Here is a 15,946-nt window from a genome sequence, read left to right on the forward strand (position 1 = left end):
ATTTATTGATTGTCTAGTCCCTGATTTTCACTGTCCTTGGCTCTGGGTGAGTACTAGAAAGTGTAATATATGGATTTTAAGCTCATGTGCCTTGAGTTTGAACTCTAACTGTCACTAAGTAAATCAGGGGATATTGTAGTAATTACAAGTAGGGTCTTGGAGCCAAATAATTCCAGGTTTGAGCCTCAGTAATGCCATCTGAAAACTTTGGCAATATTTCATCCTCTCTGGTATATCTTCAATTCCTTAATTTGTGAACATGGATAATTGTAGAATCTTCCTCATAGTGTTGTTGTAATGATAAATAAGTGAATGAACTTAGTCCAGTGTAATCATTCCCTATATGTTTAGGTGTAAATAATAATGGTATTTATGTGACAATCATAAAAATAGTTCTAATAATAACAGGTAAATTCTCCTTTCCTTCCTTCGTTCCTTCCTGCCTGCCTACCCTCCCTCTAGCTTCCCTCCTTCCCCCTTTTTCTTCCTCTTCTTTTTCTTCTTGTGGTACTAGAGATTGAGCCAGGACCTTTACACTGAGCTATATCCTTGACCCTTTAAAATTTTGAAACAGGTTCTCACGAAGATGTGGAGTTTCCCAGGATGTCTTTGAACTTACAATCCTCCTGCCTTGGGGTAATTTCTTTTGTAGTTGAAGGTAATGAGAATCAAGACACAGAGGCTAATTTGAGGGAGAGAAAGGGCATACTTAGTTAACTTCTTCCTTCTGGCCATCCTTTCCTTCTCCTGGAATTCTGCATCCTGGTGATGAAGTTTATCAGAAATGCACGGAGAAGGTAAGATAACTGGTCTAAGATTCAACAAAACTCAACCCTCAGGCTACACATCTTCCAGGCCTAATGTCTCACTCCAGAAGCTCTCCTCTCTGGAGCAGCTAGTAGGTCCTGTAAATTGGCCTCTTCCTTCTTCCTCCAAGTTAGCACCCTTGGTGAGAACTCTCCACTTGGCAAGCCCATGGGCCACAGAAGCAAGGCCACTTGGGAAGGAAGGTGGAGAATAGAATAGGACATAAGCTGGGCCTCTGCTTCCACCACACAACATTACAGCCTACAGCACTTCCCTATATGTTATCAGGTACTTGGAATACAGGAAGTGCTCATAAATGTTACCCCTATCATACACGCTCAGTACTTTATGTATATTGTGATATTTAACCTTCTCGACAAGTGTATTTAATAGATATTAGTATTACCCTCATTTGACTGATAACTGAAATAAGGCCTAGAAATCAAGTTACTTGCCCAAGATCACAGAGTAAGTGGTAGTCCAACTGAGGCTCTCGGGCTCCACATCTGTGCTTTTATCCTTTGCTTGGTTCCTCAATCCTAATATAGTTGATTGCTTCTTTCAACAACCCTGTCAGATGAGCAGCAGGTACTACATATTCTGTATATTTTCTGAGTAAGGAAACCAAGGAGGATGAAATGTTTCTCAGGTAAAATGCTGTTGATAGATGGTTTAACCAAAATTCTGCTTCCAATTCAGTGTTGTTCTTTTCACATTAATTGTTATCCATAGGTGGGAAGATTTTCAGAGTTTGATAATCCACCTGATACAGGTAACAGATATACAGTAGTATAAATATTTTTTCTAGAAAGTAGGGCCTTGGGATAAAGAAAAAACTAGAATTCCAGTGCCTATAAAAATCAGAAGTAAAAGTATGATAGTGTGTTTTTTGCTTCATTCAAGGATGTGTGTCACACACGTAAGCAAATATTCAATTAGAAAGGCAAAATGTGACTTCCACTAGGATGCGTTAGTAGGAAAATATAGAATCATTTTGACTAGATCTCTGTAAACACAAGGAATTTTACTAAACTTATTTGATTATTGGGCTTCCATTTCAAAACAAAATGGTGACTGATTAGCATCACCAGCGAAATGATTCCAATACTATCCAACCCAGCAAGTCACTCATCAGTTCAGTTTCCCTGTGCCATTTAGAGTCATTCCAATTTTCATATTTAGTTACCAATTGTGGGCCAAATTGCATCCTAACTTTCCCAGATGTACTTTTCATTGGCTGTATCAGAGCTGCAAGCATGGAAGAGCACAGATTGAGATGTAGCTAATATTGTGGTATTACACTGCTCGCAACATTGTTTTATAGAAATCCTTAGTTCATTAGTGACTGCCAAAAGTATTTCCACTTGAAGTAACTCAAAGTCTTCCTTAACTTTGGTTTCAAATATTGCCACTGCTAATGTTAGAAACTTATATTCTAAGCATTACCGAGTGCCTATATTTCCCATGTATTGTCCTGAATGTCTAGTAGAGTACTTTGCCTATGTTCTATAAACACATATTTTTTTGCTTAGGTTTTATTTAGAGGGATAGGCTGATAATTTTGTTTTTTTTTTTTATAATTAATGTTCACTTTTTTTTTTTTTTTTTTTTTGTGCCGGGGATCGAACTTGGGACCTTGCTCTTGCGAGGCAGGCGCCGGAACCACTGAGCTAAATCCCCGGGCCAAGGCTGATAATTTTGATGTCACCCATGACAGTATTGCACAGTTGTTATGGGCTCAAACTTCTGTTTAAACTGTCCTTACAAGGTTTAATAGAAGAGATTTTAAGTGAAATAACCCAAACACAAAAAGAAAAATATTGTATGACCTCATTTATATGTGACATCTTAAAAACAAGAGACAAAAATTAAAAACTGATCAATATGTAGAGACAGAGAATAACATATTAATTATGAGGCTGGAGAAGGAAATGGACAGAGATAGGTCAAAGGATACAAAGTAGCTTATATGTAGGATGAATATTTTAGAGATCTAATGTCCAATATGAGGACCATAGTTAATAAAATTGTATTGTATTGTATTAGGGGTTTTGTTAAGTAAGATTTTAGCTGTTCTTGTTCCACATAACAAAGTAACTACATAAAATAATACATATGTTAGTCTGCTTCACTATGATAACCATATTACTAATTATATGTATCCCATAACATCATGTTGCAAGTCTCAAATATACATAACAAAATTTATTTAAAAACAAATTTAAAAAGATGAAAAAACAAAAGGAAAGAAAAGACAACAGAAGAAAGAAAAGACCCTTTGCTTAAACAATGTTCCCCGGCACTATTCTGGGGAACTGATTCCTTATTACCTGGGAGCCCCATATTACCAGGAAGTCATTGAGATAGCTATAGCAGCCTAAGCTTTTTTCTGAAGTTTTTCCATCCAACAACTTGCCGTAGCTAGCTCTGATTAGTTTGTGAGCTCGAAGACAAAGGTTTTAGGCAGCAGGCATTGTTCCCTGGGTAAATACTATCAAAGTATGATCAATAGATCCAGGCATGGGGTGGATTTCCTCCATACCTATGGTCAAAGAAGAGCTATAGGCACTGCATGTCAAAAGACAGCACGCTCTGCAGGTATTCCTTTACCTGTTTCCTATGACAAGGTGGATTCTGTTGCATTTTAGAGCCAAGGGAATAAGGTTGTTGCTCTAGATTTCATCACATGGCTGGAAAGCAAACTGGATGAGCTCTTCACACAATGGATCAAGTGTCCATATCTGAACCTTCAAAAAAAATACTGCTTTGTGAAAAGAGAGGAGATCCAGTTGCTAATACAGGCGGGAAAATACACTGGGTCTTCAGGAGATAGAAGATCACCCATACATTTCATTAGTCAAATGAGGTCTTGAAGCATTTTCATAAATTTGAAAAAAGAAAAAGGAAAAGAAAAACTTCCTTTTATTTGAGAAAAAAATGTAAGTGAAAAGAGAGGAATTAGGTTTAGAAATCTACATTTGTACATTTGCCTTAGCTAAGATATTTCACTAATTCATCCTTAGTATTTATTTTAATAGGGCATGATCATGAATAAAAGATACTGCCAATATTATTATATTTTATCTAGAGTTTACTATGGATGAAGAGGTCTATTTTTAAACAATTTATGAGTGAAGAATACTTTGCTGTCAATAAACTCCCCCAAATGCCGAGCTACACAGCTACATCGACACAAAGTTACTGCCCAGTAGTCACCTCTGGGTGGGGAGCGAGCGAGGGGACACATGGGGCCCTTGTCCCTGTACTTTTGGCAGAGCCGGAAGGAAGAAAACGGTGCTGTGACTACAGGAGCTACTGTTCTCCTTTTAGGTGCCTGCCCAAAAGAGTTAAACATATCATATTACAATGATACATACATGCTCATGTTTATAGCAGCACAACTCATAATAGATAAATTTTTGGAAGTGGTTCATATGAATAAAGAGCATATTTTTTTTCATTTTTTTTTTGGTACCGGAAATCGAACTCGGGTCCTTGCGCTTGTGCAGCAGGCAGCAAAACCACTAAGCTAAATCCCCGGCCAAGAGCATATGTTTTTATATACAATGGAGTACTATTCTGCTATAAAGAAGAATAAATTGGAGGCATTTATAGGAAAATGGGTGTACCTTAAGACTATAATGTTAAGTGAAATAAATCAGACACACAGGCCTAAATATCACCTGATTTTTCTTAAATGAGAAATCCAAATTACAAAGAAATTAAAGAGCAAAATGAAAGCTAGATAATGGAAAACACAGAGATAGATCTTTTGCAAATGGGAAGGGGACCAAGAGATGCAGGGCAGGGGAAAGGGGACACAAAAGGAATTAAGATGTGTGAAGTACATGTATGAACTTCCCACAGTGAATGTAATCATTATGTACTGCAAACTTACACTAATAGAAATAAAAATTTTAAAAAGAGAAAGAGTCTGTACTTCTTCATGGTTCCAGAAACACTTTCTTTTGATTTTTTTCCTTGAGCTTCTTAATTAACCAGATTTTGTTATCCCGATAAAAACAATACAGCTGATTAGAGCCCTCTATGTTATACTCAGTTCCCTAGAACTACTGACATCATTAGACTTTATTTTTCCTCCTCCTAAGGTGGGGTAAAGCCACCAACCTTATAGAAATAATGGGAAGGGCTGAAGTATCAAATGAGTGTGAGCACTGGGGAAAAAAGGAGTTTACAGTGGTGACCAGCAGGATAAGATTAGAAGGAAGTACTGGCAGTATTAATCGTGTCTTTTCTTTACATAGCTCTTTATTACTTAATTTGTGGAAAAATATTACTTTAATAATTTATAAAAACTCAAATACAGTAAGAGGAAAACTCATGTAAGTCATCTTGCATCTGGCATATAGTAGATGCTTTGTAAATAAATGGTAGCTATTATCATTACTTCAAAGTCTTATTGCGGAAAGCAAAAATCTAGAGTTCTTGATGCAGCAAAATGGAAGTCTATTTCCATAAAGGAAAATGGAGAAGTAACTTGGCTGCTCCCTTAGGTATTGTTGAAAGATAACTATAGGAATGGATTCATATGCACAATTCTCTTTTCCTGCCTACTTTTTCTGGAAAAAAATAATTCTGTCCTCTTTTTCTGGAAAAAAATAATTTAGATACTGAATAGTTGCCAGGCAGTGTTTCACACAGTAATGCAAAAAAAATCTGAACTTAACCCAATGCATCATCATGAATGTTGACATGCCCATGAAGCTGGCTTCTCACACCACGTGTAAACAGAGCCACACGTTCACTCTTTATATAATTCAATTTCTTCTCTCTAGTTTTTGAAAAAGATGATCACAAAATACAGCCTTTCTATTTACTTTATGTTGACCTTACATAATATGATTAAACTTAGTTAAGCATTTATTGATTGTCTATGGAGAAAGTAATTCCCAAGCTTGGTGATACCATATATGATCTACTTGGTCTCTATTAGATTATTAAGTTCCTAGAAAAAAGTGTGTTGAACTACATCTAGTGGTATTATCCATAGCAAGATGCAAACCCTGCAGTAATTTTTAAAATATTCCTATATTTAAATATTTTACCATCAATTACACATTTACTATCTCTTCATTTATCCTTAAAATTATAAGTATAGGGCAAGTAGGTAGAAGACTAATTATTCCTTTCTTGGATTGAACATATTTAAAGACCACATAAAGGTAAAAAAGGCTTTTTCAATTTCCTAAAGGTTTCATTTAATATTTGGGGGTGAGAATGATTATGTTCATGTGTAATGTAGACAAAAATGACAGAGTAGAAGGAAAACCTGTGCTCCAGCCACACATCAGAGGCAAATCGTACAGACCTCTAGGGAAGGAAAACAAAACACTTCAGCCAAATAATAACTTTGAAGTAGATTTCAAAGTGTAGAGAAAAACTGGGAAACAATTCATACAAGATTTTGCTCCTAGGGAGAAATTCACATTTTCCAGGATAATGGAGAGCTTGCCAGCCAAACGCCACTTGGCTTTGCACAAGCGATAGGAGAGTTCTAGTTCTTAGAAATCTATGGATTTAAAAAATGCATCCAGTTAGAGGAAAGAAAGGTTCTATAAGGACAACAAACTAGAAACTCACACTTTTGGCAAGACTGGACATGTAAACCATCTCCAGTCGAGAAAACCTTAGGCAAGTTTAATCCTAAACCAAGGAGATTACAAAGCAGAACAATTCTTTGCTTGGGTTTAGTTTGAAGGATGGGGGGAAATTTAGATCCATACCGATTTTATCTGAACATGTTTTTACACCCACTGAACCAAACCAGAGCATGACAAAGCTGTGATTACTTTGCTCCCCACAGAAGATCGAGCGTATTTAAATTAGAGATTGGTTTTCTTTATTCATTATGAATTTCGAGATGCCAGCCAAAGTTTTCTGGTATTGGAATTGGAGGAAGTGTAGCAGGGATTATAGTCTCTGACTAATAGAATGGTAATTTAAAAGGTGTAGGCAAGATAAGCATACCTATTGAAATATTTTATATATAAGTTGGAAGGATATGAGAGCAATATCAAGAAGCAAAGTAACGACAATTTCCTTGAAATTTTTGGAACAGTTTATGGGTAAAGTGGGAAGGAAGGCACATTTTGTGGGCACCATATTTCTGACTGGCTACAGAATCAGCCCAGGCCAAGAGAAGACAGCCAGGGCAGCTGGAACCAGCACAGTACCTGCCATGCTTGAGAGGTGGGATGGGAAGTGCATTTGAAGCCCCAGGACTATAGTTCTCATTACTCCGTTGCCAAGAACATAAGAGAAGGAGCTTCTGCTCTCAGCCTGTGCTGCACTTGAACCTCAGCTACAAGTGCCCAGGGTCAGCCCCATGGGGCCCATGGTTCAAAGTGCTCCATTCTGATCCTCTGCCAGTGACATCTTCCCATATGGCCAAGGGGACATCCACTTCCATCCCACACCTCCTTCCAGACCATATTCTATGCAGCCAGACTGCGGTTGACCTTTGTTTCATCTTTATCACCCTTCCATTGCCTAGCAGATGTTAAGTACAAGAGAAAATGTAATAGACTACTGTTTTCTTAGGGTCTCTTCCACTGCACAGCCCCCCTTAGCTACAGCAACCTCTTGAGAAATTTCATGTTTAAAAGGCCACATTGACTCATCACTTCAGGGTGAAGAAATAGGAAAATTCTAGTTAATCCATGTTGGACTCCATGGTGGCTCATATCCAAGACATGAGGGTGGGGAAGATGAACTCAGAGGTGCTGCGGAGCCTATGCATTTAGTGTGCCACCACAACTAGTAGCTGTACTTGACTGAAAAGGCTGAAAATGAGCTTAGTTCTTAGCCTTCTGTGTGAAGAGGCTAAGAAGGCTTGATCAAGAATCCATGTTATGTCTCAAACAAAAAACCCAGTACACAGAAATGCCTGGGTATAAGGAAGAGGGATTGATCATCACTGATTTACCAAAGAGAGGGACCTACAGGTATCTTGTTCAAGACCACACTCTTCAGAAATGGAAACGGTGAAGAGAATGACGGGAATGTGGGGGTGTCTCTCCTCAAACCCTGGGCCTATGTTGCTTGCTCTCCAACTGCCTTCCTGCTCTAGGTAGCACTGATTATATGTGTTCTTTTTTTAGAAGGACCAAACTTTGTCAAAGATTAGAGAGCAGGAACAAAAGAGTAGGGTTCCTACTGGTATAAATGAAATAATGAAACCTGAATTAGAAAGATCAAGCCCCAAGAAGGGCCAGCAGGTCATCTTCACCCAATCAGCTGAGAAGGATTTCCCCAGAGATAGAGTAAGACACTGGCAGAGGTGTCAAAATCATTTCTGGGGATTATATACTTTATACTATTCTGTACTTTCTAACTTTTCAACAATGAGAAGGTATTACTTTTTAAGGTAAAAGTTCACAGACAATACATGATTATGTTTTGTTACAACATTCAAATATATAAAACTACTTTTTAAAACTCTTACCTCTCCTTGCCGCATTCCAACCTCCTCTTTAGAGAAAGCCTCAGTTAGAAGTTTAATATGAATTCCTTAGGCCTGCACTGTCTTCTATGGATGTCACTACACACGTGTGGTTATTAAGTACTTGAAATAACCTACTATGATGTGATGTGCTATAAGCATAAGATACATACCAGATTTAAAATTTTTAGTATGGAAAAAACATAGTTTTTGTCTTGGTTACATGTGGAAATGAGAATCATGGAGACAGTTACAGATCAGTGGTTGTCAGGGATCCATGGGTAGGGAGAGGAGGGACGAATGTGTAGAGCACAGAGGCTTTTTTGGGCAGTGAAACCATTCTGTAAGACAGTTTAGCGGTGAATGTATGTCATAAATTTGTCCAAACCTGTATAACATGAAACATCCAGAAGGAAGCCCAGTGTAAACTATGGACTTTGGGTTATCACATGTCAATGTAGATTTATCAATTGTATCAAATATACTGCACATGTACATCTAGAGGAAAAGCTTTTATGAGAAGTTTCTGTGCTTTTTTCAATTTCACTGTGAATCTAAACTTGTTCTAAAAGATAAAGTCTCAAAGAAAAAACATTTTGGACATTTTGGATTAAATAAAATCTTATTAAATTGATTTTACCGTTTTACTTTGTAAACTTAGCTACTAGCTGGGCATGGTGGTGCACACCTGTAATCCCAGCACTTGGGAGGCTGAGATGGGGGAGTGCTGCTAGTTCAAGGCCAGCTTGGGCTACAGAGAAAGACCCTGTCTCAAAAAACTAAAAATAAACAAATAAATAAACCTAGCTACTGGAAAATGTGACTCACATTGTTTCTATTGAACCAGCACTGCTCTAGAATCTAGATAGTTTTTTGTGCATTTACTTACTTATACATATGTAGAAATATATTTTTCTTTGTTTTCTAACATAAATTCACATTTCTTTTATAGTTGAGTAAAAACACTATAAAAAGTATGGTCTTTAAATGCAATGAATTCATGACTTCATTCCTCTTTCTTTTCCTTCCTCTTCCTCCCTTTCTCTCTGTTTGTACTTGTCAACCTATAAGGCCTTAGAGTGAAGGAGACAATTACTCTTGGCCATGCAGAGGCTGAAGTGAGTGTACCTAATGCTTGAATTAAATCATACAGGTACAGATTGACCAAAGGGTATCCCCTTGTAGGATAAAAACAAACACTAGTAAATGGAGGAAGGCTTCAGCCTTAATGGGACCTGGAAAAATGAAACAGCAGTAAAAATGACCATTACTAGATCCAAATTCTCTATACTCCTCATGTTATCTCTTTCTCAGACTTTTTTTTTTGAAGTAGGCTAGGTTCTGATTTATTGAAGATATAATAAAATATTTTATAATGTATCTAATAGATTTTATTCTAAGTATCTGACAATGTCCAGTTCAGTGGATTTTGCAAAAGAAATGACCCCAAACAAGCTCCCATTACTCCCCACTTGAAAATGGCTTAAAAACATAGATAGTTTACACAGATTGTACTTGTGTAAATGGACCAGAAGCACATACTCATGCAGCACATCACTGGCATGCTATTTATAATATTCTAGCAGAGTGTGAGCAATGCAACATTAACAGTGCTTACTTGGACTCAGTGTAGAACCTCCTTTGGGGCAAAGGAGAGAAAAAAAAACATTAGGCATGACAAACTCTTACTGTTTTCATTCCTGCAAGGTTTTGTTGGTGAGCTGACTTATTTGTGTTCCTGTGGTGACATGCTACCTAGATAAAAACCTGCAACTGAAGACTATTCCTTTGCCACTCTGCTGCTCCATGCCAAGCTTCCCAACGAGTAAAATGAGGCACCGGATGAAGCAACACTTTCTCTTAGTTGGTAATTCTCCCAATATTAAACCAAGTATTCCTTGGACAGGCTACATGGAAACTGTTTTAAATGCTTCACATTGATAGGACATTTGAAACATATTTTTTCCTTCTTTTTTCTTTCCCTCCACCCTTCACTAGGTTTTTCCCTCTCATTCAAGAAAGAACAGAGAGCGTAGAGCACAAATATACATTAGATGTATACTGAGGGTTTTCAACCTCCTCTGAGGTTGAAATAACAATTTGAAACTTTAAAAAACCCTCCCTGAATTAGAATTGACTTCATCTGAAAAGAGACCATCTGCTGTGGCAGTCCAACCCAGCCCCTACTTCCCCCATCCCAAGTTTTGGTGGCTACAGGTGAGGAGGGCCCCCTCCTTCCCATGCCCCTTCCCAAGAAGCTGTCAGGAAGCTCTCAGACAATATCAGCAAGCAGGAAGTGGGTTGAGCGTGAGGGAGTCTCCACCCATTAGCAGCTGTTTAAAGAGTAGGCAGGGGAACTTCTGTACAGAAAAATGCAGGTGAGCAGATGCTGTAAACCAATTTCTACCACATGCTATCCAGTTGTGCAGTTAAGTTAAAATGCCAAGAAAGACCTGGAATACCAACTTCTTTGTTTTGTCCCTACCTTATGCTTAGCATCCAGCAGAATAAAATGGGAATAGCTGGACTTGGCAGTTTAAAGGGAATTATTAGGCAACAAGAAGGAAGTGAAGGCAGCACAGACCAAGGGAAGCTGTCTACATGGAACGTTGGGTACCAATGATTAAATGTCAAGAGCCATCACTGTCCACATGGTGACGTCTACACAGGATCAGTGACTTGCTCATTCAGATTTAACCAAAAGGCAACTCTGACAGATTATCAGAATCTTTTGGGGAGGGTGGTGGGTGGAGTAGGGAAAGGAGTGGGGTAATTTTAAAAAATGACTTCATTTTTTAAAAACACAGTAATATTATCACCTCAGTAATTTTGCTGAAGTCTATTCTAGCGCAATGTAAAAGTGAGGTTTTGCCAAAAGCCAGAAAAACATTTCCAAATATGTCATTATAGATTATATTAGAACTCTAAACTAAAAATGTATAAAGGTGTGTTTGTTCATAAGATCTTAGTGCATTTTTGTTAACACTTTCCTTATGGAAGATGGCTGGCTTTTTCTTATGCTACTTTCTTAATGATGATTTACTATGGGTTTAATAAGTGGATAAGGGCTGAGTTCATAGTTTATTTGTATACTTAAGAATAGTTTTGTGTATTCCCTTACCAGTTGGAAAATGCTAAATGGTTACCTCTATGAATGTGTCCCGATTGGCTTGCAAGCCAACTTTTACCACCTCAAAAGGGTTAACCATGATGGCTTCTGTAAGTCCAGATCCCAATCCAGCAATGGAAAATGTCTAGAAAAATTAAATCAATCATTTCTTTAAAAGAAGTGATCATGCATATTGGGTTAAGCATCCTATTCATCACACTGTGCAGCAGAATGTTAGGATGAGAATGGAGAAACCTACGGAAGTGTACCATATACCATTACTAAACAGCTTCAGTTCTGGATTAGATGCTAATCAAGAAAGAAGAAATTACACAAGCTATAAACCATGTGCTGATAATTTCAAAATAAAATGCCAAAGCCCCATCAACCATGACTTTTCCCTTTAAAAAAAACAAGGCTATTGTACTGATTTAAGGTGGATTCTAAAACATCTGCACATAGGATCATTACAAGTTTAAATTGTAAAATGAGTTTCATTATAAAGCATCTCTTTAAATGCATTTATTGAGCATATAAAGAAATTCAAGGAATGAACCACAGATATATTTTTGTTTTCTGCTCTCTTTTTTTTTTTCGGTACCGGGGATCAAACTCGGGTCCTCGTGCTAGTGAGGCAGGCAGCGGAACCACTGAGCTAAATCCCCGGCCCCACAGATATATTTTTAAAAAGTTAAATTTCAGATAATAAAAACAGCATAGCTGGACACATTTAAATTTACAGTTATTTCCTAGAGTCACTATTCTAGACTATTTCTAAACAAAAATTAATTTTCACTCATTCTTTATTTGTTTAAAGGAACATAATTGCCCTATTTCTGGACCAAAATGCTGAGGAACAAAAGGCGAGATAAATGGTTAGATTTCTCTGAAGGGCTCAATTAAAATCTAGAAGATTTATCAAACATGATTATATGTCAGCTTCTTACTTGCTGTCAGTTAAGCATTTAAGCAGAAGGAAAAAACAATTTTATGGAGCTGTCTTTTCAGTAGAATATTTAAAAGTTTTCCAGGAAATCTGTACCCAAAATAACCATGACAATTAACACACACACATCTCTAAAACAAAATGAAGCAAAGGCTCCAGACTAGATGCTGGAAAAAAGTAATTCCTTGCTCCTGAATATCTAATTCTAGGAGAAGAAATTCTATTGTATAGGATGAGGAGAAGGATAAAACCAATGAAGAAGAACAGATAACTCTTATTAAGAGTCTCTAGTATCTTTCAAAATAGGAGGTGAAAAGAAAGAAGGGAGAAAGGAGTGTTCTGTAACTTTGGAGAGGCGCAAAGGAAGGATCAAAGGGGAACAAAGGAAGGATCCAGATCTGGGAGGCTTGGGTTTAGGTCCTAGTTCTGCCACTTCCTGGGTATCTCATCACAGTTGCCATGGACAGTAGTGTGTGCACAGACAGACACGCTCAGCCAAGCGTGTGTGGACTGAACCCAGCTTGCTCCCCACTTGCCAAACCACAGCCCTGGAGAGCATCAGCCAGGAGAAAGGGGACCATCTCATAATTCCCTTGCTGGGCTGTGTATGAATCACTGAACATTTGATAAGCCAGAGTTTTCTCATCTATAGAATGGGAATAATATCTGATTTCTGAACCTCAGAAAGATATTACAAGGGTCAAAATAATGTATGTGAAAAGTTCTGTGAAACTTTTCACTCTGTGAAGTGGTTTTCAAACACCATTGTTCTTGTTGCACATAGAGAGGAAGAGTAGTACTAGGAGAGATTGAATAACTAATGATGCATGCTTTCCTTTTAACCCACTTCATTACAGTTTTAAGCATAATCAGATATTGTATTCATTTATCTCCAACTTCCATCATGGAAGCCAAATGCAGGAAAAAAATTCAGGTCCCAAGCTCTTCTGACTGGGAAAGCTAAAATCCAGATGTTCAGGTTTTTATTACTTACTATATGCAATCTTCCAAGTAATTCACTTTTTTTGTTTTTCTATAAAGCTCAGCTACACATGCTGTCAGAACTAGTGTTCAGCAGTCCCTTGTCAAAAGAATTGATCAGCAATCAGCAGATCATATTACTTAGGCTGTTGCAGAGACATGCTCTGTTGTTGGGTTTCCAGTCTCCCAGGCTTTTCATGTGAACACCAGGGCATATTTAATGGCTAAGTATTAAAAAATGAGTTCAAGAAAAGAGAACTGTATACACTTTGCATGCATTCAGTTATAGTAGCTAGAATGGCCAAAAACTTTCCTGTTTCAACTCTCAAGAGTCGAAAGACCTGCAGCCCCTCTCTCACATGGTACCAATGTTCAAGCCAGATGGCCCTCTGTAGACCATATTTTATTGTCTCTCGCTAGGAAGTTTTTAATCTTCCATTTTCTAAAATGTTTCCAAAGTTAAGGATGATATTAAGGGAAGACACCAGGGAATTAAAAATAAAACCTCAACATAATTATGAGATTCATGGAAGAGCTGCTCCTTTCTAAGAGGGTAAGCCTTGTCTGGGCAGGAGATCTTTTTATCTTAACAGAAAGTGATAGTATTAGGTTTCTTAGCAGGATCTTTTCTAGAAAAGGTGCATGCATGGTTTTAGAAATAACAGATACTTTCAGGATCACCTACTTGGCAGAGTAAATATTCTGAAATGAATGCTTACAAGTAAAGTACTGATGGCCTCTAATATACAATGGTTCAACCTACAAGTTCTTGACTTTATGATGATGCTGAATTGACACACATTTCATACTTTGAATTTTTGTCTTTTCCCAGGTTATTACATGCAATACCATCCTCTCTCTCATGACGTTGAGCAGTGGCAATGAGCCACAGCTCCCAGTCACTATGCCATCAAGAGGGTAAGCAATAGATACTCTAGTGTTGCAATGGTTGGTAGGTCAGGTGTATTAACTGCAGGACTGGCTTACTGTATTTTCAGTGTATGGTGGGTTTATCAGCTGGAACTCCATTATAAATGAATGAACATTAAAGAACTGAAGCTCAAAACATTGCCTCACTGTGAGTTTTGAGGTACATTTCAGGGGGAAATGAAGATTTCCCCAAAAGTAGGAGGGTAGCTTGCCAATTGAAGCAGGAATGCACTTTGTCTTGTTTTCTTTCACAGATTTGCAAGAAGAGTTTAATACACTGGCTCTCTCTTTGAGGCTCTTGATGCACACACATTTGGCCAATATAATTTGACTTACTTTATGAAAAGCAGCAAAGTCACTAACAGAGAAGAGGCATAGGGAAGGGTTCAAATCACCAAGTGACTTTTGTGTAATAGTTGAGCTATGGCTTTGTAAGAACACTATTCTCCTTGGCTGAGTTGTTTACAATCATTCCTATAAAAGGTCCTTCAGTCTGCGCCTGACCACAGAATGATTTTATCTCAAGTGACTTGAAATCTTTATTTACTATAGCTTGAGCAACAGCTGGAAAAGTGGCCTGTTAGGAAATAATCTCAGGCATACTGACTTTTGCATAAATAGATATATGCAGTGTGTATGTAAATATATGCATGGTTTGGTTTTTAAGAGAATCTTTGATAAATGTACTCTTTATTTTATATTCTTGACCATATCTCATATAGGACTTTCCAGACTTAGCGTTATTATCATAAATTCATCACTAGGAGCTATAAAATAGCCAAATTGTGAGTTATTAGGAAGATGGCTTTCAACAAGTAGCTGAACATTGAATAACTCAAATTCATACTTTAGTAGCTGGGCTTGGAGAATCAAGAGGGTTTTTGTTTCTAGATTTTGCTTTATGAAATAACACACACACTTAAGTATAATAAATACTTTCACTTACCAATCCTGGTGACAGTGACACATATCCTAGCAATTTCTGGTACTGTTCAAAGGTGAAAAACTGTGAAACAAAACCAAACCCAGAGATTTATAACAATTTCCTGCAATAAACTCTTTAATTAACCAAGATTTCTTTAGTAAGCCATGTATTAACCAGCATTTTAAAAAATGATAAACTATCTAATGTTGTTATAAACCCTGTCTTGGGTAGTTACTTTTGGATCTTATTTTAACATTCACATTTTTCAAATGCAGTTATAATAACCAACAGAAGAGCTGATGGAATCCTTTATAGCAGTAAATGAACCATACAACTTCCATTTACCATGACCATTTTCAGTTTCCCCAGACATCAATAGGCTTCTTTTTTTATGGCAGTTATTCACAATTATAGGCACAGAGACCTGAAATCGTTGGTTTTCTATGTTTTCTCTATGAACTGCTTTCCCAGAAAATGCCCACTTGTCTAACACACTTGTAAAAGACATCCATTTCTCAGCTTTAACTTGCATTTAGATTGCTGTGTCTCCTAACTACTCCATGGAATTTCAACATTATATGGTTTGAAGATGCCACGATAAACTAGAGAAGGACCCAAAGAGGTTATCTAGTCCATGCCCTGCCTTAAAGCAAGATTGTCCTTGACCTGAATCAAGAGAGACAGCTGCTGGGCTGGGGATTTAGCTTAGCGGTTTCGCCTCCTGCTGCACAAGCGCAAGGACCTGAGTTCAATCTCTGGTACCAAAAAAAAAAAAAAGAGAGACAG

The 15,946-nt window shown here is 37.5% G+C and overlaps 1 protein-coding gene across 1 annotated transcript in view; it reads right to left on the reverse strand.

The window, feature by feature from the left end:
- Slc25a21 (solute carrier family 25 member 21) overlaps positions 1-15,946 on the reverse strand; it is a 188,617-nt gene that overhangs the window by 31,943 nt on the left and 140,728 nt on the right. Inside the window, exons 5-6 of the mRNA XM_087197133.1 lie at positions 15,182-15,241; positions 11,416-11,523 (exon numbers count right to left, since the gene is read on the reverse strand). Of these exons, the coding sequence (XP_087053259.1) occupies positions 11,416-11,523; positions 15,182-15,241 (168 nt within the window). The remainder of the gene's footprint in view (positions 1-11,415; positions 11,524-15,181; positions 15,242-15,946) is intronic.

The sequence above is a fragment of the Heterocephalus glaber genome, unplaced genomic scaffold, assembly GCF_053883595.1.
Source record: "Heterocephalus glaber isolate CG9 unplaced genomic scaffold, H.glaber_assembly_v1.0 deba00001662, whole genome shotgun sequence".
Taxonomy (NCBI): domain Eukaryota; kingdom Metazoa; phylum Chordata; class Mammalia; order Rodentia; family Bathyergidae; genus Heterocephalus; species Heterocephalus glaber.